This window comes from Struthio camelus, chromosome 1 (genome assembly GCF_040807025.1).
Source record: "Struthio camelus isolate bStrCam1 chromosome 1, bStrCam1.hap1, whole genome shotgun sequence".
Classification (NCBI taxonomy): domain Eukaryota; kingdom Metazoa; phylum Chordata; class Aves; order Struthioniformes; family Struthionidae; genus Struthio; species Struthio camelus.
In genome coordinates this window covers 211,809,839-211,834,587 of record NC_090942.1, presented here as the reverse complement: position 1 = coordinate 211,834,587, position 24,749 = coordinate 211,809,839, and the positions used below count along the sequence as shown (strand labels likewise).

At 38.8% G+C, this 24,749-nt stretch overlaps 1 protein-coding gene across 3 annotated transcripts in view; it reads right to left on the bottom strand.

Moving 5' to 3' along the window:
* The window catches only part of SESN3 (sestrin 3), a 42,393-nt gene that overhangs the window by 3,712 nt on the left and 13,932 nt on the right, over nt 1-24,749 (bottom strand). For 2 of the 3 annotated variants that reach the window (XM_068930437.1, XM_068930438.1), the window contains exons 2-9: nt 13,089-13,154; nt 9,747-9,944; nt 8,811-8,993; nt 8,194-8,430; nt 6,502-6,649; nt 4,119-4,234; nt 1,165-1,355; nt 648-792 (exon numbers count right to left, since the gene is read on the bottom strand). In XM_068930437.1, the coding sequence (XP_068786538.1) occupies nt 648-792; nt 1,165-1,355; nt 4,119-4,234; nt 6,502-6,649; nt 8,194-8,430; nt 8,811-8,993; nt 9,747-9,944; nt 13,089-13,154 (1,284 nt within the window). The remainder of the gene's footprint in view (nt 1-647; nt 793-1,164; nt 1,356-4,118; nt 4,235-6,501; nt 6,650-8,193; nt 8,431-8,810; nt 8,994-9,746; nt 9,945-13,088; nt 13,155-24,749) is intronic. The other variant, XM_068930439.1, reaches the window with a different exon arrangement.

Here is a 24,749-nt window from a genome sequence, read left to right as displayed (position 1 = left end):
TATCCAATATCAGACAACATTTTAGGATTCCGAGTAACTATCCTTAACTGCCACTTTAAACAACCTTCTATCTGAGAAGTCCCAATAAAGCAATTTTGTATCCTAATGGTACAAATTCTTAACGAATGGTATTTCTATTTTGTTTACTACCACCTACAACCACGACACTGCACAGTATAAGGAACAACAGTGCATCTGCCAGATACGCTAGAAGGCATACAAGCATTGAACTCCTGTTAGCAAGCATTTAACGCAGATATTCGTACACACGCTCACATTGTTTATTGATGAAAAACACCATGAAAACTATACCTATGAAATAAACTCTTTTTTGGTCCTAAAATTGAAAGTATTGGCATGGTTGACCATCTCTGCATTCCCAAGTTTATACACTATTCTATTTCAGATGTCAATTCAATTTTATGGAGAAGTCATTTAAAATAAAGAGAAGGAGCAACAACATTTCCAGTCTACTAGGAAGTATTTTTGTAAAACTGACATTTAACACTCACTGAATTAATCTTGTTTATTTATCTGGGTAAAAACAATTAGTTTGAGAGAGATAAACATTTTTAGGAGTCACTGTATTTTCATTTCTGAAATGCACTGGAGTCTCCATGAAGTCAGTTTAGCTATGAAATACGTACCTTCTCCGAGTGCTTGAACTGACGCCAGTAACTATCATACATGCGCTTGGTAGTTCTCTCTGGGTAGCAGGTCACTGTCTTTATGTAAACCTTCAGGCTGCGTTCAAGTAGCTGATTAACTTCTCCATAATCATAGTCATCATACCTAAACAACAGAGGCAATTACTCTGCTGGATATATGTCTTTAAAAATATAATTCTTTGCAGCATGTTAAAAGTTCCGCTATTGAAGCATTTAGTATATATGCTAAAACAGAGCCTGCTAACAGAGAATACAGGCTGGCCTCTGATAAGACATTTCTGTAATAACTTCTGTCTTGACTCATAATCATTTTCTTCACTGAAATCAAAAGCTATATGAATACTATACCAGCAAAACCACTCTAACTTGCAGACTGAGGTATCATATCCACTTTAACATCTGGATTCTAAAGTAATGCTTTCCACGTGGTTAATTTTTCATTCTGTGTGTACACATTTTAAAATGCACTCCTTAGCCAGCGCATTTTGCTCCATACCTGATTCCATACATACAGTGGACATAGTTAAATAAAGCTCTTCTCAGCATAGTTGTATCAACATCTTCATGTGTTGCCATAGTGTTGTATGTGAGGTTATAGACCATCCGAAACTTCTCATCGAGGAGATGCCCAATATCAGAATAAAGCCTATTTACAAGGGAAAAGCCATGATTTTCCCAAGTATAGTCCTGCAGGAGCAGAAAGAAATATATAAATATATAAGCAAAGGGAAGTCCTTATTTGGTCCTCTCTACAGTTTAATAGTTTCTGCTGTCTGTTAGTTAAAATTTTGTTCTCTCCAAAAAAACGTCCATTTTGAATCCTCCATCCATATCACCTGCTCCATTTCCCCAGGCTTTCTGGCAATAAACATCACTTTGCTGCACCTCACTTTCAGTTTGGATACCATTAGCCTACAGGATATACGTGGAGAAAAAAAACCACCTTCCTTCTTGAGGTGTTGAGGCAACTTGCCACTGTCTGCTGTGCCGCTCTGATCAGTGTCATTCTGACTGAGATGGGCCTGTAAGTTTAAAAACTTATTCTTCTTGCAGGCTTTGACACTTAGCTCCGAGCAGAGGTGTATCATTTACTTCCACCCAGAATGCACAATCATTGGGTAAATTGCTGAAAAGTCCTGGAATAATGTATTAAAATTCAGGTTGCCTTGGTCTTAGGCAAGCACCTGGATTGCAAGGGTAGAACCAAGCTTGCTCACATGAGGAAAGTGAATTCTCTGAAAAGCAGTGGCACAGCATCAACAGCAGAGGAGAATTATCCTGCTTCAGAACAGTGTATAACCACTCTACATGCTGCGGTTATAGAGAACACGTTAGTTTGCCCACATCCTTGGCAAGTGTTCAGTCACTCAATCATATGCCCTCTTTACAGCTAAGGGCATCATCTCCACTTCCTGCTGTGTCTGGCTGTCTTCAAAGAGTACCGCTAAGCAAGGGCCCTTGTAGATTCACGTTAGAGCACATCTTTTCAACTGAACCCCTGATTGGGACAGAGGGGAGAGTATGTACGACAATATTGATCTGCCTAAACAAAAGCGTTCAGTGTCATCTGAAATGCCTCACAAAATCATGTTTGGCCTCCAGCTGCCAGTCCAGAAGGCCGTGAGACTTGAGACATCTTCCATATCTACCAGCCCTACACAGATGTCTAGAACACCCTACAGCATCACGACGACATTCACTCAACTGAATTGAGCTTCTTGTGTGGAAGCCTCAGGGGATTTCTAACATGTGGATCTTATTATGCAAGCTGCCCAGAGTAGACATGACCTAGGTCAGATCAGAAACAGGATTTCAGGTCCCCAAAACATAAATCGTGAAGTTGCCAGGAGCCACGCTGCAGTGCCAAGTATGTGGCAGGTTCTGAGGATCATATATACGTATATATATTTTTAATTTGACGCCTTCATCTGAGAAGTTGCTTCATGGCATTGTATCATGGTTCTCAAATGCTGGTGGACCGGAGCAGGTGAATTTTTTTGTTTGTTTCAAGTAGAAAAATTACTAACTAGGACTTTTTAGGGTATGATCCTCTGAAAACCAGAAGCCCCAGGAGGGGTAAGCACCATTTACTAACAGCAGTTAATCCATACTAACCACAAAAAAGGAACAAGATTTTTTTAAATTCTGCTGTGTGCTGAATACCTTTTTCTATTACTGAATTTAAAACCACAGAGATAAAGACGGTTTATCGAGAATAATGACCGGATTTATTAGAGGGTTTTGGGATGCTATTGTAATTTGAATAGCGTTAATAGAGCATTTGGGAGCCTGCAGGTGTATACATCTAACTGCTTGAAAGCAGGACATACTAATAAAGTTAAATTATCAAGGTGACTCCTTTGAAAGTAGGCCAGAAGCTGTCCTGTGTATTTAAGTGCAGAGACATTTTAGTTCCAGTTTCAACTTCTGTAGAGCTTTTTTCCATAAGAGCCTGCTGTTCTCAAGTAGTTAAGCAGTATATTTGATTTATAGGCACTGACTGTGCCTTACTTTTTTGGCAATATCCACCTACTTTAGGCTCATACAAAGACCGCAGAATAAATCATCCAGATCAGCAAAGTCTGCTATATAGCTAAATACATTTCCTGAAAGTGATCATGGGTTCTTTATTCTTCAGTCTGAGATAAATCTTCTGGTCACGGAGTTTTCCTGAACCTACTTTTTTTTCCTGGAAGTTTTCTGATTTGGTGCAAGATTTCTTCCACTACCTGCAATTTATTACTAGACTGCTGATTAATCTATTCTACAACCTGGAACAGGACCACCTAGAACCTGCCTGCTATTATTTATATTAAGAAGATGTTTATGAGTCTAGCCATGGTTAGAAGTCCCAATATGTTGGACAATATACAGACAAAAGGGCAGTTCTTTCAAGGGCACTATAAAAAAAAATCACATATAGCCAAACATTTCAGTGCTGCAGTAATCCTATTCAAGTATTCGTTTTCTTTTCAGACATTCAAAACTCAGTGATTTGGTGCATATATGAAAACAACACTCACCAAATCACTCTCACAAACAAAAATACAGCCATTTATTGATAACCACTGGGCAAGGAATACTTGAAAACGTGTTAGAAATGAAGCGTTATTCAAGCAGAATTTTTCTATATTTGGAGGAAAGGAAAAGAAATTCTTCCTTTCCTCTCCTTCACTTGTATTCCAGATCTACTGATAAGCTATACAGTCTTCACACACTAATTCCTTTAATATTTGAAGTAAGACTGAAAGTTAAATATTTCCTTGTCTGTCCACAAATGGCAGAAGACTCCTCTCTCATAAATTTGTAGAAGCCTGCATGCTATTTAATGGACCGTGGCAAAAAACACAGCATGCGACAAACGTGTTCCACTACAACTACTTTACGCTATTTGTCCAGTAAGGAAATAGGTATTATTATTTGAGCAAAGATACTTTAAAAAAACACTACCTGAGCTCTGAATGTTGGCAGATGCTCTTCTCCTCGCCTTGCAAAGTCTTTGTACCCAAACCCAGGATCTTCAATATAGCGGGAGACATCCGTAGAAACTATTTCATCATCAAATGCTGTAAAAAAACAGTGAAGTCAGCACTAATACTACCACTCTACTAAAGGACTAGAGAACGATTTTAAGAGTTTTCTAAAGGAAGAGAATGGAATGAAAGAAGGAAAAATTTCACTTCATCTGCATTTCGCTTAGCCCATCTGCTTGTATGGGATTCATCCTTTCCATCGAGCCACCAAAATGTCAGCCTAAAGCAGACATCTAAGATCCTTCCAGGAAATGTGGAGACAAGGGCTGAACTACTATCTGCAGATATGCTTTTCTCTCTGTTAACTTCTGAGGGAGGCTAGATATCTTAAATTAGGCAAGATGCATCCCATCTTGGGATGGAGCCATGCATCATGGCTTAGTAAAGCCATTATACTAGGGTGAGAAACAGAAGAACATACACTCAACAACCAGATTGCTATGTCGAGCACGTATGGTGCCAGGAAATACACCAGCTCTACTCTATAACCCACAACATAAGTCACTAGAAAGCAATGCAACACTCCAGTTGCAAATATCATTTGAAGATTATATAAAAGCAAAGCACTCGACAGTACATCAGGCTAAAACTCCGCCAGAAGCTCTAGTAACTAAGCATCTTCAAAGAGCTTCAAAACGTGTCACCAAGCAAGTGCAGGTTCTCTATCAGGAATCAGTCCTTCCCTCCTGAATAAACAGGTGGCTTGTTTGTGCAACTACCTTTGCAGGAGTTGACTATGGTATAGCTGACTGCATTTGACCCTCATGTTAATATCCTGGCTTGCTTCCACATGCACTGACAGAACAGTTGCCATATGTCCTCTCTTAGCACCTTAAAAAGTCAGTTAATCTAAGAATTGCAGAAGTGCTTATCTCCTCTTTGCTTCATTAAACAATCAAAATATAACTGTGTAGGAAGAAGCTTGCACAGCAGCTGCTACAGCTAATTCCCAGTGAAGAATAAAAAATCTGCAGTCATACGGGGAGGGAAGGGAGGAAAGTAAACAAAACTACCAGCAACCCCTTCGAGAAATCTTCCTGTCCCAAAGAACACCTCATCCTAACAAGCTGGAAGTTGCAGAGACTCATGGAAGTCCTAGTTTGATAATGAAACTGTAGTGGTTATTAGTTTGTCTACACTATCTCAAGACCACCTGACCATAGAAAAATTGAATGAGAACGGACAATGTCCATTTAAAAAAAAAAAAAAAAAAAAAGCAATGATGATTTTGAATGTATTTCCTTTCAGAAATTTTGAGTATTCTTAGACAGCCACAGAATTTCTCCAATGATTCACGGTACATTCTTTCTCCCTTTTGGGCTCAGCGCACAGAAACTTAAATACCTTCAAATATGCTTGGTCTGGCTTGTATTCTGAACAACTAGACATGATTAACTACTAGTTTGTATTTTCAGCTTTCTTCCCAAATTCTCTCTGAAGCTACTGAGACCTAAATTCACAAAGCAGCATTCTGGGAAAATGTAGGGCATTTTACAGGTCACTTTTTAAAAAGACGTAAGCTACAGTCTTCAGGTAGCCTCTCATATGAGGAGATGGCTGGAGATTCTGATTGTCTTCATCACATTGTTTCTTCTAAGACATTTTTTGGAAGAAAAAAAATCCTATGGTTTATATGAAACAGATTTCATCGTATGGTTTGTTAGAGATGAAAACCTTCGGAACATAAATTTAAAGGAAAAGAGGCTTTCAGCTCCTAATTTTGAACAATACTTAAGAATAAAATGAATGCTAAGGAATCTCTATTATAATACAGGAAACAGAAACAGCATAGCAGAATGATTACTCAAAAACAGTCATTTTGAGATGTCCTTTCCAGAGGGGGGAGTAATTCAAACAGTAAAAAATCAGGTCTCATTGCATTAGTGTAGAGTTCTTCGTTATCGGTCTATCCCAATCTATTTTCTGAACTAAGCATCACATCTGAAGGCTACCTATGAGTGACATAAATCTTCTAAGCATTGCAGAATGTAAAATTGTGAGGTATTATCGAACGTTTACACAAAGGAATTAATTTGAAGAGCACACAAAGAAATAGAAATTTACACCCAATTTCAAGAAGCCAACGGGATTCTTTTCCAAATAAAAAAGCTAAATTTCAACTAGCAACAATGGTGGCAACATTTGCCAATGAAGAAATCTTAAGCAGATGAACTAAGTCACAGGACCATCCTTGCTAAAGCAAGAACCAGAATAAAGAAACTGATAGGAAGAGCTGTAATCATTGAACTGAACTCAAGTGTTTGGTGCTTACAAAGCACAAACTGGAAAAGTACAAATACCTCCACTGATTACTAGCAGACTCTCCTTCTTTTCTTTTTCAAAGCGAGTTGCCATCTCTTCCTGAGAGGCTTCTTCATCCTCTTTATCTTCTTGCAGCCTCTTCATCCTTTCCATTAAGGCCTCCAGCTCACTTAAAGAATCTGCAATCTGCAAAAACACCATGACATTCTGGAAAATTAGAAGATAGACAACATGTGTCGTCTTCAGATTTCATGCTCTACAGTAAATGCTCTCGAAAAAAGCTATCAATCAGCAGCAAACATGAAAATCCAAGCCAGAATGCTTTTTGTCACATATAAGACAGACAAACAGCTTTCAGAAAGTCAGAAGAAGGGAGCGGGTAAGTTTTGCTTTGATCTATCAAAGCATTCCACTGCAATAAGATTAATAGTGAAAGAGGTGATGTTTCAACGTGGAAATCATAGTTGCTTATAACATATATCCTACCACATAGACGGCTCAGAGAAAGCCACCTATGTGCGCCACATGTATCAGAAAACAACTTTCAACAATAAGATAACTTTTCTCAATCAACTGGCAATGCAAAATATCTTACCGAAGAGATACAGTGTAACCCTGCAACACAGAAACACAACCTGAGACAGCAAATAAATACTCTTTTTGTTTACTTTTTGTTATGTTTTTCTGTGCACTCAAAACAACTTTTCCATGGACCTTTTTCTTCCTTTTGTGCCTCTTCACTAGAACATATCAAAATATATCACATATATCAAAGGCATTCTGTGGCACTCTGTGATCTGCCCTGATCATTCAGATTTTTCGTAAGATAAATTGCTTGGTCTTTCTTCTCCAACTTTTTCTTTTGATTCTGATCATCTGCCCACAGCTAAAAATATTTTATATCATGTTATTTACTGCTTAATAATAAGCAGCACACAGCCAGAAGAAGCCCTTAGCTCACTACAAATGCATAATAAGAAATACTGGTGATTTAAGCTAGCCTGCCTTACATCATAGAAGTGACTGATCACTTGCTCACGTTGTAAGCTTAGTGCTAATTTTAAAAATCTATCCAGTGACTTGGCTCATAATCCTTATCTTCCATCAAAGGAGATGAGGTTAATTCAGCAATCAGTAGTTTAATTCAAGGACTCTTCTTAAAAGCACTATAAAGCCACTTTCAGGGAAAATTTCCATATTTAAATTAATTAACTGGGAATCAAATTTCTCTTTTGGTTGATTCAAGACCAGAATACTAGTGTGAAGAATAAGATTATTTTATTTCAGACCTTTTCCTGTCATCTACAAGGAACTGTTTCAAGATTGACATGTTTTGAGATCGCAGGCCTTGAAGTCAAAATGAGTATTATGACCTCTGGGTTTTTCCCTTCCCTTTTTTTTTTTTTTTTTTTCAGCCAGTTACACACTACCTGAACAAATTCAAACTTTCATCTTTCAACTGGAAGCAAAGTTTTAGCCTTGCTCAATGGGTTGTGAGATTATCTGTTAAAATGACAATATTCTGACTACAAGTCTCTCTTTCAATGTGGTTTTGAAACAGATTACGTTGCAAACTGCTAGAGCTAACATAAGAGTTAGCAGACCCAGGCATTCCAGTAAAGCAGACAAAAAAACTTTCAAACTACACTGATATTTAAACAGGAAAGAATGGAAGGAAGCTTTCTAATGCAAAACAGAGGCAAGCAAAAGAATCTTCTTGCAACACTAACCCCAAAGTTGCTACTTGTGAGGGATGCATTTTCTATGTTGTTGTCATTGGCAAGATCACAGACACAGAAGTTGTTGACTGCTATAAGTCTGACTCCATTAGATGTATCCGGATCCCTCTCTGGATTAATGCCACTACCAAATACAAAACTTGCCAAGGCATGATAATGTGCCAACAGGACAACAGCATGCACCAATTCAGGAAGAGACCAATTATTTTCTCCAGTCTTGACAAGTTTCTGAAACGAGAATAAAAAAAGTGTAAATATAAAATTTCTTTTGGCCCTTAGGTTTGCATGAGTCTTACACATATGTCAAAAAGGGAACGACTCCTTTTTTCCAATAATACCATATTTCTCTTGCACACAAATTCTCAGAAAAGAGAGACCTAATATATTACTGCTTTTCTATTGGTGCTATTCTACTCAATGCTATTCCTAAAAAATAAACTTTGTTAGCTTTATCACGTAGAAGACTTTCTTGGATTATTCAATACTCCAGTACTTCCCTGACTTCTTTAACTCAGGATAACGAAACCTAATCATACACTTGCATAGCTCTTAGCAGTTCTTATTATTGGACATTTACTGCTGTCACAATGGCATTATTTAACAGGTACCTGAATGTGCTCTTTTGTGATTAGCCAGGGTCGGTGTGCAAGGAGTTTGTTTATTTCATTCAGATTTTTCAGTCTTTGTGGAATGTATTCTAAACCATTCAACCATTCTGCAATTCCTCCAGTCTTCAAAAACTCATCAACGTGCATATTTATCAGGTAGGAACACTGATGTCTGGCAGCAGCCTAAAATAATTAAACACAGAGGCAAAAGGGCAGAATATTAGAGTATAATCTGACTTCACCGCAGGTGAAAAACAGGATACATACACAACATGAAAACACAATTTAGTTGCAAAAAGAGCCATGTTTTGGTTCGTGAAGCATTTCTAACCAGTACGGAGGGTTCTACAATTAAAAAAAAAGCTTGATTACTTTACTTTGAATCACCAAATCTAATTTAGGTTGCAATGGACCTCTTGGAGGTCATCTGGTCCAACCCCAACTCACAGTAGGGCCAGCTTAAACCAGGTTGTTCAGAACCTTGTCCAGACAAGATCTCCATCTTTGCCGACCCCACGTCTATCTTCACGGTAAAAACTGTTTTCCTAGTGTCTACCTGAAACTTGTAACTTGAGCCCGTTGCCTCTCATCCTATTGCTGTGCACTGAGTGTTATAATCACACCAGTAAGGTATCACAGCTTTAAGTGCTGTCCACAAAATCTCCGTTCTGTGGGCATGTGAGAAGTGTCTCACTGCGGGATACTAACATGAAAAGGCGTACTTTGCCAATTCTCTCTTCTCATTGAAAACCTTGTGGCTAGATATGCTTTACTCAGATGGAAATCAGCTTTAAAAAACATTCAGACACAAACACCCCGTTTACCTAAAATACCACACCAGTCCCTCCTTTCTTAATTTTTTCATTTTTTCTGTTTTGTTTTTTAAATGAGAAAGTCAAGGTGACAGAAGAAAATGTATAGCTTGTTGGTATATACCATTATAGCAATGTAGTGCCTATAGGGCAAAGGAAGGGGCCCATCCATGCGCAACATATAGAACTGGCTGCGGAGGAAAGATTCCAGGTACTGAGTATGGATACTCATGACCTGCGTGATGTTGTCCAGGCGACCAGATGTAGAGTATTCTTCCACAAGAAGATTAGTACGTTCATCCAAACCATTTGCTTGCATAACCTTAAAAATAAGATGGAGAAACTTAACTGAGAAAGAGGTTTTCTCCAGCTTTAGCCCTGGACAGAAACATATTGCAATATGAAAAGTTTGCTTTTGTACAAACTTGCAGCCAGTTCTGCAGATCTGGATGCATACATGTAAAGATTTATGCATGCACGTGTGTGAATATACACATACAAATGCCACTTGTGTACTGAGAACTGATGAACACTGCACACTTGTTATGTTAATACACTCCTATGAAAACTAAGAACATTTTTCTGTAGATCTTTCTAAAAAGGTTAAACTCAGACACTTGAAGTCAAATCTTTAAGAAGACCTAGAAGGAAGCAGAAGTCAAATGGAAAGACTTTACGGAAGTCCACTGACTTCCAGTCTTTATGGAAGTCAGTCTGTACAGACACACTCCACCAGAGCACTCAGCCCTACAACAGACTTCAAAATTAATGGAGCGGGACTAGGTCACGTAATCAAATTATAGAAACAGTCTAGCAATCGACTGCTTCTGTGTTTGTATAAGAAGAGGAGATCAAATGCTAATTTGCCCATAACATTCAAGTATTATTTAGAATAGGAATTTAATGCTTTCTTTAAACAACAGCTGCTCTTTAATTATTCCAACCAACCGGACCTCGGGCACAAGATGAAATGCAATAGTAAAAGAGTAAGTAACTCTTGAATTGCAAGTTCTGACACAGTATTGGTGCTATTGCTCAGTGTTTATCAGCAAGAACAGCCAATTGAAGTACGTTCATCATTAAAGTTACAAGCAAAAGACTAGAATACCCAGTAGTTATTCTTAAACTGCCCAGTATCAGACCAGCAAGCACTATGAAATGGGAAACCATTTCAGCTAGTTTAGTGCACATGAAGCTAGAAAGTGCTTGAAACGATCAAAACACTATTCTTTTGTTGAATTTGATTCTATTTAAAGTACATTATTCTTCCTCATGATGGGCTAATGAACAGATTGTATCTCAAATATTTTTTAATCAAGTTTTATGTTAAAGTTTATATATAAAGTAACATGAACAAGTGACTGCATTTTCATTTCTCACTACTGTACTTCCCTGCTTTAACTTGTGGGGCCACAAAGAAAGGGAAGAAGCACAACTAGCCAGTTAAGCAGCCCCATAATTTTTACATGTATAGCTCTTCCATACAACATCTTTTCCATGTTTTATACCAAAAAGATGCCTCTTCAGTTATCATTAAGACTACTTTTACCACCAGAAACTTATCCACACATTAGAGATCAAGCCTATATATTATGGCATATCACTCACTCCACTGTAAGTAATGCCCCTTATTCTTCAGCAAGTGCATCCTCCCAGCCATTTCAGAGATTTTTGTCTCATTTACTAATTTCTTAGGGAAACTACATTTCAGTTCTGCTACTGCTCTGGTAAGATTTCTGATTTCTCCGGTTTGTCAGGAGCTTTCCTTGTAACTTAGTACAAGTTATAGAGAAGAAATTATGCTGACAAAGTTGAAATACAATCCTGTAGAACTGCATGGTTGCTATGTTAGGCACAGCAACATGCAGCACTATTCCTTCTGAAATTTCTCCACTTATATTAGTATTTTCTTCATGCTGTATGTGTACCTCCTCCTGATTTATCACCATCCATGGATTCACAAGCATGCTTTTTAATTCTCCTGGTAAAGCCTTATGACACCTTAACAGAAACCTTTACAATTAAGTTGTTATTACTCTGTCCATATCAAAATCTTTCCGTTATTAAAATAGAGTAGGCTTTGATAAGAGCAATGTTATGTTATTACCTTATCAAGATTTGTGAGACATTAAATGTGTTACTAATTTACAATTACATCCTGTCTATCAACTGTATTGTTTAACGGCCAAGGAACAGGGGAAAAAAACTAGTCATTTGCTTAACAAACAGTATTCAACGCTTATTCTTGGTATCAGATAGCTGTTTCATCAACACAGCTAGAGGTTCCATTTTTCTACTGGGGCAGCTACTGGGCTTACTGCTTTCTAAAGGCCATACAGCGCTTTCCTTCTGCATCCTCAGCTGCCACCAATTACCAAGCGTATCATTTGTGCAGTAAATTCATTAACAATTCTCTCAAAACCTTATACACAATCTTTCTCATTACATTTATTTTTCTGCTCTTTACACAATTCTCATCTTAATGAGAAAATTTAAGTCATTATGCAGTTTGGCATCTCAGGTACATATTTCACAAAGTAAGGGAAGTCCTTTTCACAAGTTCAGCTAGCTGGAACTCATTCTTTTCCTCCACCCCTCTTCCCAAGTCTAGAAGACTCATTTTAAACTCTGCCCCTTTTTGCTTATGTTTTGCTTATGTTTTCTTGTTTCCAGGCTTTACACTTGTCCTGTTTTTAGGTTCATAATTTCCCTATGTAGAAATGGAGAGAGAGATTCAGAGAACAGCAAATACCTTTTGTCTTTCAAAAATTTCTTTTTGGCCCTGTTGTTCTAGCACATGAATCGTCTGGCTTTAGCAACTACTCAAAAGCAGAACAGAAAAAGGACCTGTTTTTATAGTCTGCAACCCCAAATAATTCATCAGTAAATGATACTCTGTAGAGATTAATATCATGGGAAAAGAACGAGGCTGCAGGAAAGTTTCTATTTACTGTAGCAAGCTGCAAATCAAGGTTTAAATTGAACATTAAATCATACACAGAAATCTTGAGTTTGAAGTCAGACTGTACCTTTCAACCATAAATTCTCTTAAGAGCCACAGATGTGATCTATGAAGTCAGCCATATTTTCAGGTTCTCTCAAACTGAAGGTCAGACGCTGCTCTGAGAGTTATATAATCATAATGCTGTAATACTGGATAGGCCTCCCCGTAGGCCTGACATTAAGAGTAATAACTGATCACCCTCAATCAAAAGAGCACACGCAGCATGTGTGTGTGTCTCAGGGGAGCACTGACAACGGAGAGTAAGTCAAATAGTACCACTTGTATGAAAGGACAGGCTCGCTCTCAGCCCCGGGAGCCTGCTCCTGCTAAACCGTCCCTTTTGCTCACAATGGGACTCATTTGGGGACCGTTTTGGGCAAAAAGGCTCCATCATCAGAATATCCTTCAGCATTTCCTTGCTAAAAACTACCGCACACCCAGCCCAGCTAACTGCACACTTACTTCGTTCTCTGGTATAAAGGCACTTGGTCCTCTTGTTAAAGGTGGAGAGACTTGCACTCTTTTTTCCTGCAAAACAGTCACGTAATTCTATCAGCATCAAGAATAACATATTAACTTGCTTTATCTTACCAGATTAGATCTGAAAGGCCTTGACTTAGTAGTTCTCTTCACAAGGCCACCTGCATGTTTTACAGCTCACTGAGCAGGTGAGGCTATCACACCACATTAGTTAGATTAGTTTAGCGTTCCCCATCTTTTGCTCTAATGAATTGCATGAATTTTGGCAAGATAAAAAAAAAAAGATCTTATTGTGATTGCTTTATAGACCAGGTTGATGGTACGTAAGCAATAGCAATCAAAAATTTGCCACCAGGCTGAAATTAGCAATTTACTGGATTGAACAAAAGTACTGAGAGCAAAGAGGAGAAAAAAAAGATCTATCACTATATGTGCAAAGGCCACACTCGGGAAATGAAATCAAGAAGCAGCTTTCTTTAGTATCACAATCTAATTAGGTTCTAAGCGTGTGGAAGATTATAAGCACTTTATGTGCCAAATATTTGCATGAAAAGCACTCTCACTCCCCCACCTCCCCCCAAAACAGCAAGAACCAATTAAAAACCTTGTTCTGGAAAAACAACAAAAAGACTATGTGTTTAGCTGTCAAGTCCAGAAGAGAACAAAACATGGGAGACAAGCCTCTGGGCACAAACTATAGCTAAAAGAAGAACCAGGGCCTAAAAGAAAGAAAGAAAAAAAACTAAACTCCCTTTGATGATGATATATTTCGTATACAATAAGCAGACAGCAGGAACCAGGAGTAGAGGATTCTTTAATTTATTAGAAAAAAGAGACTGAGCTAAGATAAACTCTGGAGGTCTTAATACAGTTGCCTCTCACGGAAAGAGGGCTGAAAGGGACCTTGAGAGGCTGTCTGGCTCTTTGACTCGCCCAAAGGCAAGATCAGCACTTTCTGCAGCATTCCCGACGAACGTCTGTCCAACCTGTTCTTAAAGACCTCACACGGCAGCAATTCCTCAGTTTCCCAGGTCACTTCGTTCAGTGACTAACTCCTCTGATCATTAGAAAGTCTTTCCTAACGTCTAACCTAAATCTCCCTCGCAGTAATATAAAACCGGCACCGCTTGTCTTTATTCTTTTTCTCTTTACAGTCGTATTCCACGCTCTGGGAAACTCTGGCTGCGCGTTTTCTGAAGTCACTAATTACACTGCAGTGCTAGTGACTTTTAATAAGTTATCCATCAGAAACCGTATCACATTTGCATACCAAATATTTCATGCCCTTAACATAAAAAGCCTAAGCTTTTCCATACCAATTGACCCTGAAATATCTCAATAATTCTACCAGAGGGGCTTAAGTTTAACAGCCATGTATACAAATAACTGCACTGCTCTGAGCGTGAGTGTGCCACAGACTTCCACTCAGGAAAATATGACACTAGAAAGACATAACTACTGTCCTACTTCTTCAAAAAACATCCTCTCCTTTCAAAATTAGTGTACGAGAAAACAGGCAAAAGTCAGCACAGATTATTCAGGAAAGATACCTCAAAACAAACTCTCACTTGACCGTTACATTTGTTACTTTGGAATAATTAGCTGTTAAAAGATGAAGAATGTACTCATGCGTGTTTTACTCATTTTCTAAAATAATCTGAATCCATTGTGTGAAATCAAGTAGTCAGAAGTTGACTTACAGTAACAACTGCCTACTGTCACAGTCCTACAATACTATAAAATACATCTATACCTAATACTATAAAACACATAAAATCAAACGTATGCAATCTAAACTAAAGTATGGAGACTGGGCATATGCACATGCAACCTGTTTTTCATACAGCTACACAAGGCACAGGAAGATATCTCTTAACTTTAAACACAAATTTTTGCTAGCAGTAAGCTATTTTTGTCAACATCTAAAAAGAAGTTTTTCCAAGATTTCTATTAACATTTTATGTTACGTGTTTTATGAAGGTTATCTCAATAATAGATTTTTAAAACCTTCATTTCACGTTGAGTAATCTGGAGGAAACAGCTTGCGCGACTGAGACAACTTGGAGAGCTGCACGTCTTTGGCCTTTGGCTGAAGCTCAGGTCTAAAATAGAGCTGAACCACTGCTTTATCCATTTTGCTGTCTGACCTATATCCTGCTTTTTCAGGCTCTGTAAGCTGGTCAGCTAGGCTAGGCTGGGCAAAAAATTGCATATACTCTGTTTAGCAGGTTTTGGGCTTCATTGCCCACTTTCCCCATTCAACGTGACTGTTATTCCGTTGAACCTTAGACAGGCTACTGCTGAGAATGAATGGAGCTGAAAGAGTACTCGGGTAAATGAACGTATACAGGGTTCTCCAATTAATTTATGTGAACGCTAACAGAAAGTAAAGGAGATAGATAGTCAAAAGATGAAAAATGAGCTGAATTAAATATACTCCGTAAAGGACAAAACCTAGCTCCTGTTGGGTACTGGCAACTCTAAAAGAAAAAGATGAATTCTGAGGGGGAAAGAAAAAGATAATCTAAGCTAATGAGTTGAATCATGGTATGCTTTTAAGAAGTTTTTTTAATATATCTTTGGTGTACACACACACACACATAAACATATACAAATATATACATATATATTAGAAGGGTATACTCTTTCGTTCCCTCAACACAGAAGATTATTCTCCCTTCATGCCAAAGCATGTACTTTAGTAAAACTGGTTAAAACAAGCTTGTCAAAAGGACAGGAGCAAACACAATCTAGTTATACAAGTTCTCAGGCTACTATTAATAAAAACATGGGAAGTTTACAAGCATTAAGTAAGATAACGTTGGCTTTCTCAGACTTTAGATAACAGCCACTGCTTCTGGGCACCCATTATCTAGAGCAGTGATTTAAGATCTACCCAGGAACTCAAATATGAAAAAATGCATGTGGGAATTGGATAGAAAGCAACATTTCAGATATATGGTCCTTCGTAACAAAAGTTCTTCTCGCAAAGCTTATTGTTTCCCAAGAAAGCTGATTCAATTTCCTGTCTGACTCGTCTTTACAGGTTAAGCTCGCTACTGCATGCTAAGTTAAGCAGGGTCCACAAATATCTTATTTGAAACTGTATTCTTATGCTAAGTGACTGAACCAAGAAAAAGGTTGCTCAGCAACCAAAACACCACATGCACATACATAAGCCATTTTCTGCTTCATGTTCCTCCATAAATACATTGTTGTTGAACGAATAAGTTATCTTAAAAGGTTTGCAATCAGCTCCATTTACATTAAAATTAGAGCCTTTGGGGGGTGCTTCTTTGAAAGGAGATAGACAGTGAAGAGCTTCAAAGAGAAGCAGAGAAAACAGAGTCAGGGAAGGGTTGCCCAGAGATGGGCCCAGAAAGTGACCTTTGCCGTAATGCAGCACCCTCAAGGCAGGACGGAGCTATGGCCCTACAGACCACAGAAGAGCCACTGCAAGCAGGCACAAAAAACAGATCTGGGTATATTTTCCCTGTGCCTTGCTTTCTGTCCTTCAGCTAAACTTCAAATAGTGTCGCAAGCCCAATATCGTGAATTTAACAATTGCAAAGCAGAACGATTTCCCCTTGGAGCGGCTAATTTGCACCATGCCGCAAGGAACATCTCCATCCTTGACAAGCCCTGCCAACGCGTCCCCGAGCCAAAAGTTGCGACATGCCATCTCCAAGTTTTATTTTTAGTTACAGCAGTGACTGTGCACCTTCTGTCAAGAGCCAGAGGAAGATGGTATCTGCATTTCAAAGAGCTGGCGGCCGGTGCCAGTAAAGGGAGGAAAGTCAGAAGCCCTTGGCTGGAAAAGTCATCGTGAATCACAACTGGAAGGTGGTCTCGCGAGCGGGAACAGCAAGCCCGAGCCGCCTCGCGGGGCGTCCCGCGAGCTTCCTCTCCAAAGCCTTCGGTGCAGAGAAATACAGCTTTCTTCCTCTTCTCGAGCACATGAGTCACTCTGTTCTGAGACTTTAAAAGAAACGGCTATTTTTAGCAAATGCTGTAAAAAGGAGGCTAATTTTATTTGAGGCAGAACAAAACGGAGCTGTTATCTGGTGGAGCGGATCAAACAGCTGGTTGAGAAAGGGCTTTAATACCCATGAATATGAAAAGCACGGGTGAGAAGAAAGCTGTTGCACTGATCCTTACGTATGGAGACTTCTCACTTAAGTAGGGTATAAAAGCGAATTCATCCTGAACTGGACGTCAAGATGGTCACGCTGTGACTTAAAAAAGAAAAAGAAAAAAACATCACTGTAGGGAAACATTTGGTACCTCAAGAGCGAAATTTGTGAGCTGCAGCACATTCAGCTGCACGTCCCTTTACTCTACCTGAGCAGCGCAAATGGCGCACAAATATTGGTAATATGGCTCAGATTCATTACTTCAACTGAAATACAACCACAATGAAGATGTTAGTCTAATAAATAGCACTCAAATATAAATCCTAATAGCATCCCCAAATCAGCTTCTCCTCAGGAGCCACAGACACCTTTTAAAGTTTCTGTTTAATAAGAAAGAGGGTTTTTTTGGAAAAGTTATGAATGTGCGTTTCCTATTTATTATATTTACTTATTTTCTGTCCCCCCCACCCCCACCCCCACCCCACATACGCTATGGTAGCTTGGCCCTGTCAGGTTTTATTTCTGCCTTTACGCCATACTAGGCCTGAGGTTGTATTTCTCCACCTGACTTTTAGGATCCCCTCTGGCATCCAGGTAATCATTATTTATTAAAAATAATAATAAAATAATCATTAAAAGCTCTCCAATTTCCAAGAGTCAGTCTGCTGTTTCATATCCAGATTTCCTGACGTTCTCTTTTAGGCTTTCCCTCTGAGGTTTCCAAGGGATAAATACAATCCACCCTCTGGTTTATTACCCTGTTTTTCTGTTGCTTTATGATACTTCTTCCTCAGATATTTCTACCTCTGCCAAGGCCATTCTCTGACCTTGCGTAGAAAGTACCTTTGGAATAGTAAAGTCTTTACAGTTTGCTATTGCGCTGAAGGACAAAGATTAAATTAAATCTCTATTAGTTCAGCAGACTCCATCTACTCCCTTCACATCTACCATATTTCAAGCATTTTACTACATTTATGGATTTTGCTCCCACTTCTGATTTATCTTTTGCGTTTTCCTGGTACTTTCTGTAAGTCATTTCTGCATACCTGAAAGTTCCCAGCATAGGATCTTACAGAAGTTCCTGGTTTAAGGGTATTTACCTATTCATGCTTTATTGTCTTCCCACTAGAAAAGCACTAAAAGCGTCTGTATTTTAATGCAATTTACTAAATTGCCTCTTAAGTCACTCTACACTTCATAAAAATGTGCATACACACACACACACACACACACACAAATCTTTGTGATTAAGCATGCTGAGAAACATTTTCCTTAGATAGTAAACATCTGCCCTTTAAAAATTTCCCAAAAGTACTCTATGCCGTGAATGCTCAGTTACAACAAAGCGTGTACTGCTGTCACTGTTGCTCAGTTATGTTCCTGTACCTATATCCTGTATTAGCTTCTGATTGCTACTTAAAAGAGATATTCAACTAAAAAAAAGAATCAAATACATTTGATAATTAGTGAAGTGACTTTTTTTTTTATAATAAGGCTTTGCTGCTAATTTTGACAATTTGACATCGTCCAGCCAGTAACTGTGTCTCTTGGTTTCCCTCCAAGAAGACCTTTAAAGAGGGAGCAATATACTTTCTCATTACTCAGTCTCAATACGTACTATTCAGAAGGTTTTTCTGTGAAAAAAAAATACTTAATCTAGTTGATAGTTTCCCAGTAATGCTAGTTGCATCTTCCAACTACCAAGACATGCTGCTCTAAAAAGTAATACTTTATGGTATTAATAAAATGCTTTAGCTCTTGGTCAGGGCTTGAAGAAGTTCAGCCAGCTCAAATTTTGAAAAATAAGGGTTTTCTAGCAGTCTTCTATGTTCAAATTTTTATTACTAACTACTCTGAGAGGCCTGTAATGTACTCTTGCAAAAATATTATGCAGCCACAAACTTCATATTCCCCTCTTTCTTGACAGGGGAAGGTTCCTTTCTTGACCTTTCTTGAAGGTTTCTACCTTCTCTTACATTGCAATGTACTAGTAATTTTGCTACCATCTAGCACTTCTAAGGATCTTGGTTATCTAAATTCAGTGATCTGTAACTTTATGATGCACATTATTATCTTAGGAAATAATGGAAAGACTCAGTTCAGATTAAGACACCTAAATGTTGATGTCTACATTTAAGCTAGGTGCTTAAACCCCTTTCACAACAGGGAGCGAGCACAGGGCTCAGTAGCACAAACATGAATTTGGTGCCCTTTGAGACACCCTAGAGCATCTGCTGGGCTCCCAGCCACTGCACCAGGAGGGAAGGGGCTTTCCATAGGTCTGCAGAGCATCTGCCGGTCCCCAAGATGTCTTGGATAACTTGTGCATCTCAAATGGTACTTAAAGCCCATGTTGGGCAGCTCTTACAGCTCTTCAAAATCCAAATGTACCAACTCTATCTCATGTACTCATTGCTCTAGATCCCTGCGTTCGGTTTTGACACACACAAACGCTTTGCTTTTTAGTTCATATGGCACCGACAAGATAATTTGCTGCTTCTGGTTAAAACCTACCTCCAAAATGGCTTCTACTACCCTTGTTATTGCTTAGTATATACCTTTCCAGTGTCTGTTCTTAGAGCTTGAGAACAGGATATCTCCACTTATTCTGATTGCAGTCAAATGCTCTGGTTTTCAGGAGCACCTATAGAATTATCCTATACTGCCTGCTTATTTTACTCTCATGGAAGAGGGCAGAAAGGAAGATAAAATGGTTTTTTTTTGTTATCTGAACACTGACTGTGTCATAACTTCTATTATTACTCAAATCCTTTCTTGGGATGAGAGAGGATTTTTTTTTTTTTTTGATTTCTACATATATCAAGCTGCTTTTTAATTTATCCATCCAACTTCATCAAATGAAGAACAGTTTCAGGAATTTGGCAGAAGTTTATGAAGCATTCAGTTCATTTTAAGAGGAAAATTCAATACTTTTCCTAAATCTATAGAGGATTAGTATAAGATTTAAAGCTACAAACAGCCCTGCTCACTAAGAAAGAAAAACAAACCCACTTGTCTTCATAACTGAGTATTACTGGGAGGTACTAATTAACAAGAACAAAAAAGAAGATACAAAGCTGTAAAATTTTGAAATTTATTAGGAAATAATTGTCGATGTATCAGTTTTAAGAAAAGTGTTTATGGTATTTCATAAAAAAAAGATTTACAGCTTCAGCATACGTATCTGCAATTCACCTCAAATTAAGGTTTGTGCTGCAACTTCAAAAAATTTGAATACACATTAAAAGCATAAACGCCAGTGTCCTGTTCTTCAAAACACATGCAAAAAAAAAAAAAAGGAATTATTCAAGTGAGACACAACATTTTATCTGACAGTGTATGAACTCCTCTTTAAGACTAACCCACTCCTATAAATAAACCTAGGACATATCTCTAGAAGCAATAAAAGACATGTTCAGAGCAAACAATGTCAAAATGTTAGAGTTCACAAAGTAGAAGCCCTGGCATATAGTCATTTGTTAACGGTATTTCGTGTGATTTTGCAATGTTTTCTTCCTCTTAACAGACTCCAAAAATGCAAACTAAGCGATAAGATGAAAATTATCGGAGGAAGTCAAACTGTAGGACTGTTTTTATGGAACAGCATTTCAAAACAGTTAAAACGGCCACTTTTAACATAAGAAATTGGCATCTTTGTAGCTGACATCTGACGAAGTGGTGCAGGGAGCTGGGAAGAGAGCCAGTGAAGCACAATCAGTGTGGAAGGTTTGTTATGGTAACAGGTTACAGGGCTTTTGGATTTCACACAATAAAAGGAAGCCTATCCCACGTTCCCATCCCTCTACCCGCTATTAAACACAGTCCACACTAGCTACAAACCAAAGGGCAGCAAATTCTACCCAGCCTGCGATGGATGGCCAGGCAGCAGAAGACCAACAGGAGTTTCTCAGTCTTTGAAAGGTATCTGACGCGTTCAACCTAAAGGAGAAGAGCTCAGACGTGAACACACAGCTACTGGCAGAAAAGCCTGTCTTCTTTTTTACATAAATAAAACCTACATCTACATCCGCTTTCTGTCATACTTGGGTTGTATCACTCTCTCTGTCCTGGAGGTAATTTCCAAGTTATTTACAGCTCTTAACGAAAGCCAACATTCAACTGCATCTGGAAGCAGACAGGCAAGGAGTGCAAGTCAAACATCAGAGTAATGGGTTTACTGCAAAACACTTCCTTATTGAAGAAGTCAAACTGCATTCTGCTTTTTTGTCAGAATAGACCTGAGCATGTCACGTAAAAGACAGCTGCATCTTTACACATCTGAGAAAGTAAGGCTCAGACTCCTGAGCAGACAGATAGAAAAATCTTCATGTTAAGATTTGCTCAACTTAAATGTGCTAACAGTCAAGCCAAAACATCAGTTATTAACACATGGAAAGGATGAGAGATATAACCACAGCCACTTCTTCAATTTACTTGTTGCTAGAGATTCACTTCCATCTAATGTGAGCCAAATCTCAAAATATTAGTTTGTATCCATGCCCCAGTCATCATCTGATACCAAGGGTGAAAGTCAACTGATCAGATAGACATCTAAAAGGCACGTATCCAAATCAGTGTTAGTCAGCTAGGCACTGCGTATAACTGAAAAAGAAAGCTCATGTCTAGTTCAGGATGAGATCAATTGTCCCAGAGAAAGGCCTGTTTTTCGTCCATAGACTCTACAGGAAGCTGGGGTAATCACGTCAGATGGAACGATCTAAAGCTAGGCAAGATGCGTAACACCACCCAACAGTAAATCGTCAGCACTATAGGTTTGTAGGCTGCCCCAAAAACGCCCTCTGGACAGAAGATGACCTAGTGATTGTGAAGACGGCTCAAAATCCTAAGATCACAGCAGAGGAGCATCTTCTATGTTTCAATAGCATCAGATATCAAGGGCAAAAGTTACAGAGAAAAACTTCAGTGGTTTAAACTGGGACTTGTTTTATCTGTACACTGGCTCACTTACACCTTCAAATTTAGCCCAAGTCCGACATCCTGAGACAGACTAACGTTAGCTAGTTTGGAGAATGTAGCTTTTAGCCACTACATTGGCAAAATTGCATCAAGTTCATCTGTCTCATCAGTAAGGACATCAGTGCTGCTAAAGCACAGCCTCTGAAGCAGCCAGGCATATCCTTTAACCTGCCTCCCGCGCACCAGGGCTGCCTCACGCTGCCTGTGCACACTCCATCTAATCAAGCCTGGTTTCGCTCTGCCAGCCGGGTCCCGCACGCTTTGGAAGCTGCATGTTCAGAGTGGGCAAGGACAGCGCTGTGGTCACGCATGCGGTCGCAGCTGTCCTGCAAAGAGAGAATGCACAGACTTCCTTGTCCCATCCATGCCGCAAACCAGTGCCAGCAGGCAGAGCAAACATTTGATAGAACATACAGATAAAACAGAAGCTGCTCTGACAGGCCTGAATTAATACCTAAATTAACCACTGATAGCAAAGTCTCTTTACCATACAGCACCGGAATGGTTAAATACTTCAGTTCATAAATACACACATTTAATGGGCATACTGCCAATCAGAGAGGCATAACTGGTGGATATATTACAACAACAACAACAACAACAAAAAGACAGACCCCTAGGGTTATGCAAATCCATCACGTATCTCTGGCAGAACTGTTTCCTAAGAGTGCTCAACTGAATTTTTAACAGAAGCATTGTTACATGCCTCGTAAGCAAGCAAATTTGAATGGTATTCATCCATACTGTAAATACATAATGGCATCCTTCTACTATGAAGAAAGGTGAATTTTTTTTTAATGTATTTCCAATATGCTAAATGTTCAAAATGTGAGATTAATATAAGAGCAGTAAACAGCAAAATACTCAACGACGTATTTTAAGGAAAATCTTTAACAGACTTCACTGCAGTTCACATGGAAACATCTTCAACTCTTATGCTATTCCAGCAATCATCAGCATTATCAAGGATTTATAGCAAGATGCACTTAGCTCTAAGTTGCTATAAAAGCAGATAGACTGTTTAAACAGAGACTGGCATCAAGGCTGCATTCTCTCGCCTTTCCTCTTTGGCACTGCCATCGCACTGATTACAACAGAGAGCACAGAGAGATATAATTCAGGCAAGGTGTGCCTTAAAACATTAAGGTTTAGATTTCAACAAAGATAAGACTCTTAAGGTTTAGTCTGCACTGCGGTCACTAGCACAGCTGCAGCTCTTCCAGAAATACTTAAAGCTAGCTTTAAATAGGTCCTTGGCTAACAGCACTTAAGTCCAGCAGGCTCATGGACCTTGTCTGCACAACCTGCTTGAGAAACTAGGCAAATGCTAATTCAGTTGCTGCTGCGTTTTCAGTCGACATGACAAAGCTAGACAGTTTAGATGCAACAGTGTCATAAAGAGGTCTGTTCACAGCAAGTATACAAAGTCATATCTTTGCAATTTAATGAAAAAAATTATCCCCTCCTCTGATTAGCATCTCAATCCCCATGCAGTTGCAGGGAGGAAACTGGGCTCTGACCTCTGTACCACCTCACGAAAATTGTTTCCTTCCTAGTTTCAACTACTTGCATAAGAGATAATCGGAAGTAACAAAGCTGCACCGATGTCCTGGCTATACAAAGCATTTTACTGGCTGAAGTCAAATAGTGCTCATGACTATTGTCAAACACTGCATAATGTCTACTATCAAATACAGAAAAATCTTAACAAGTGAAGCGTGGAAATCCACCATGGAGTTTAACACAAGAAGGCAAAGGCTGACTATCTTTCTAATGCGAAAAGACAGGAGATCTGTTTGAACTGTAATTATGAGACGTCAGACTATGCTGTCCTGCTTCCCAGTCACTTCCAACTACTTTTCACCAAATATTTCACTACAAGGCAGGTCACCATAGTCGCTGTCCAATTACAGCTCTTGCTTCTTCTAGTTGTTCCCTTAAAACGCAGAAGGCAATGCGAACCGCTGCTTCCAGTGTTCAGCCAACTGAAGAAAACCATCTAACCAAGATGTTTAACCAGAATGTTTGAGTCCTGCTAGAACAGTAGTATATCTGCTACACAGGAAATATTTGATTATTTAGAAGGTATCAAACAGATGCTTTTTTACTGCATCTGAAGGAAAAGGTAAAATTCCCAAAGCCCCACATTCAAGAAGTAAATTCATCATGTGTCCCAGCCAACGTTCCCTCTTGGTGTGTCTGTCTAGCATTTTCAGCTTGATAAAAATGACTACTGAACAAATGAATACTGCCCCAGCATACAGTGCTGCAGGAGAAAAAAAAGCTTTCAAGCATCCTTCGTTTACTAGGTTCTATATAAAACCAAGTTCTATTCCAAGACACAGGAAAATCATGCAGATGGCAGAATCATGCTTTCTCCACAGACTTTATGTACAAAACGATCATACCAGTTATTTTAGATCTACGTGCAAGAACTATCTTAGGAGTTATGAAAGCAACTTGCCAAAATTCAGAAGAACAAATCTTCTCATTCAGAGGGCAACGTGTTCAGTTCAGTACTGGAGTTCCTACA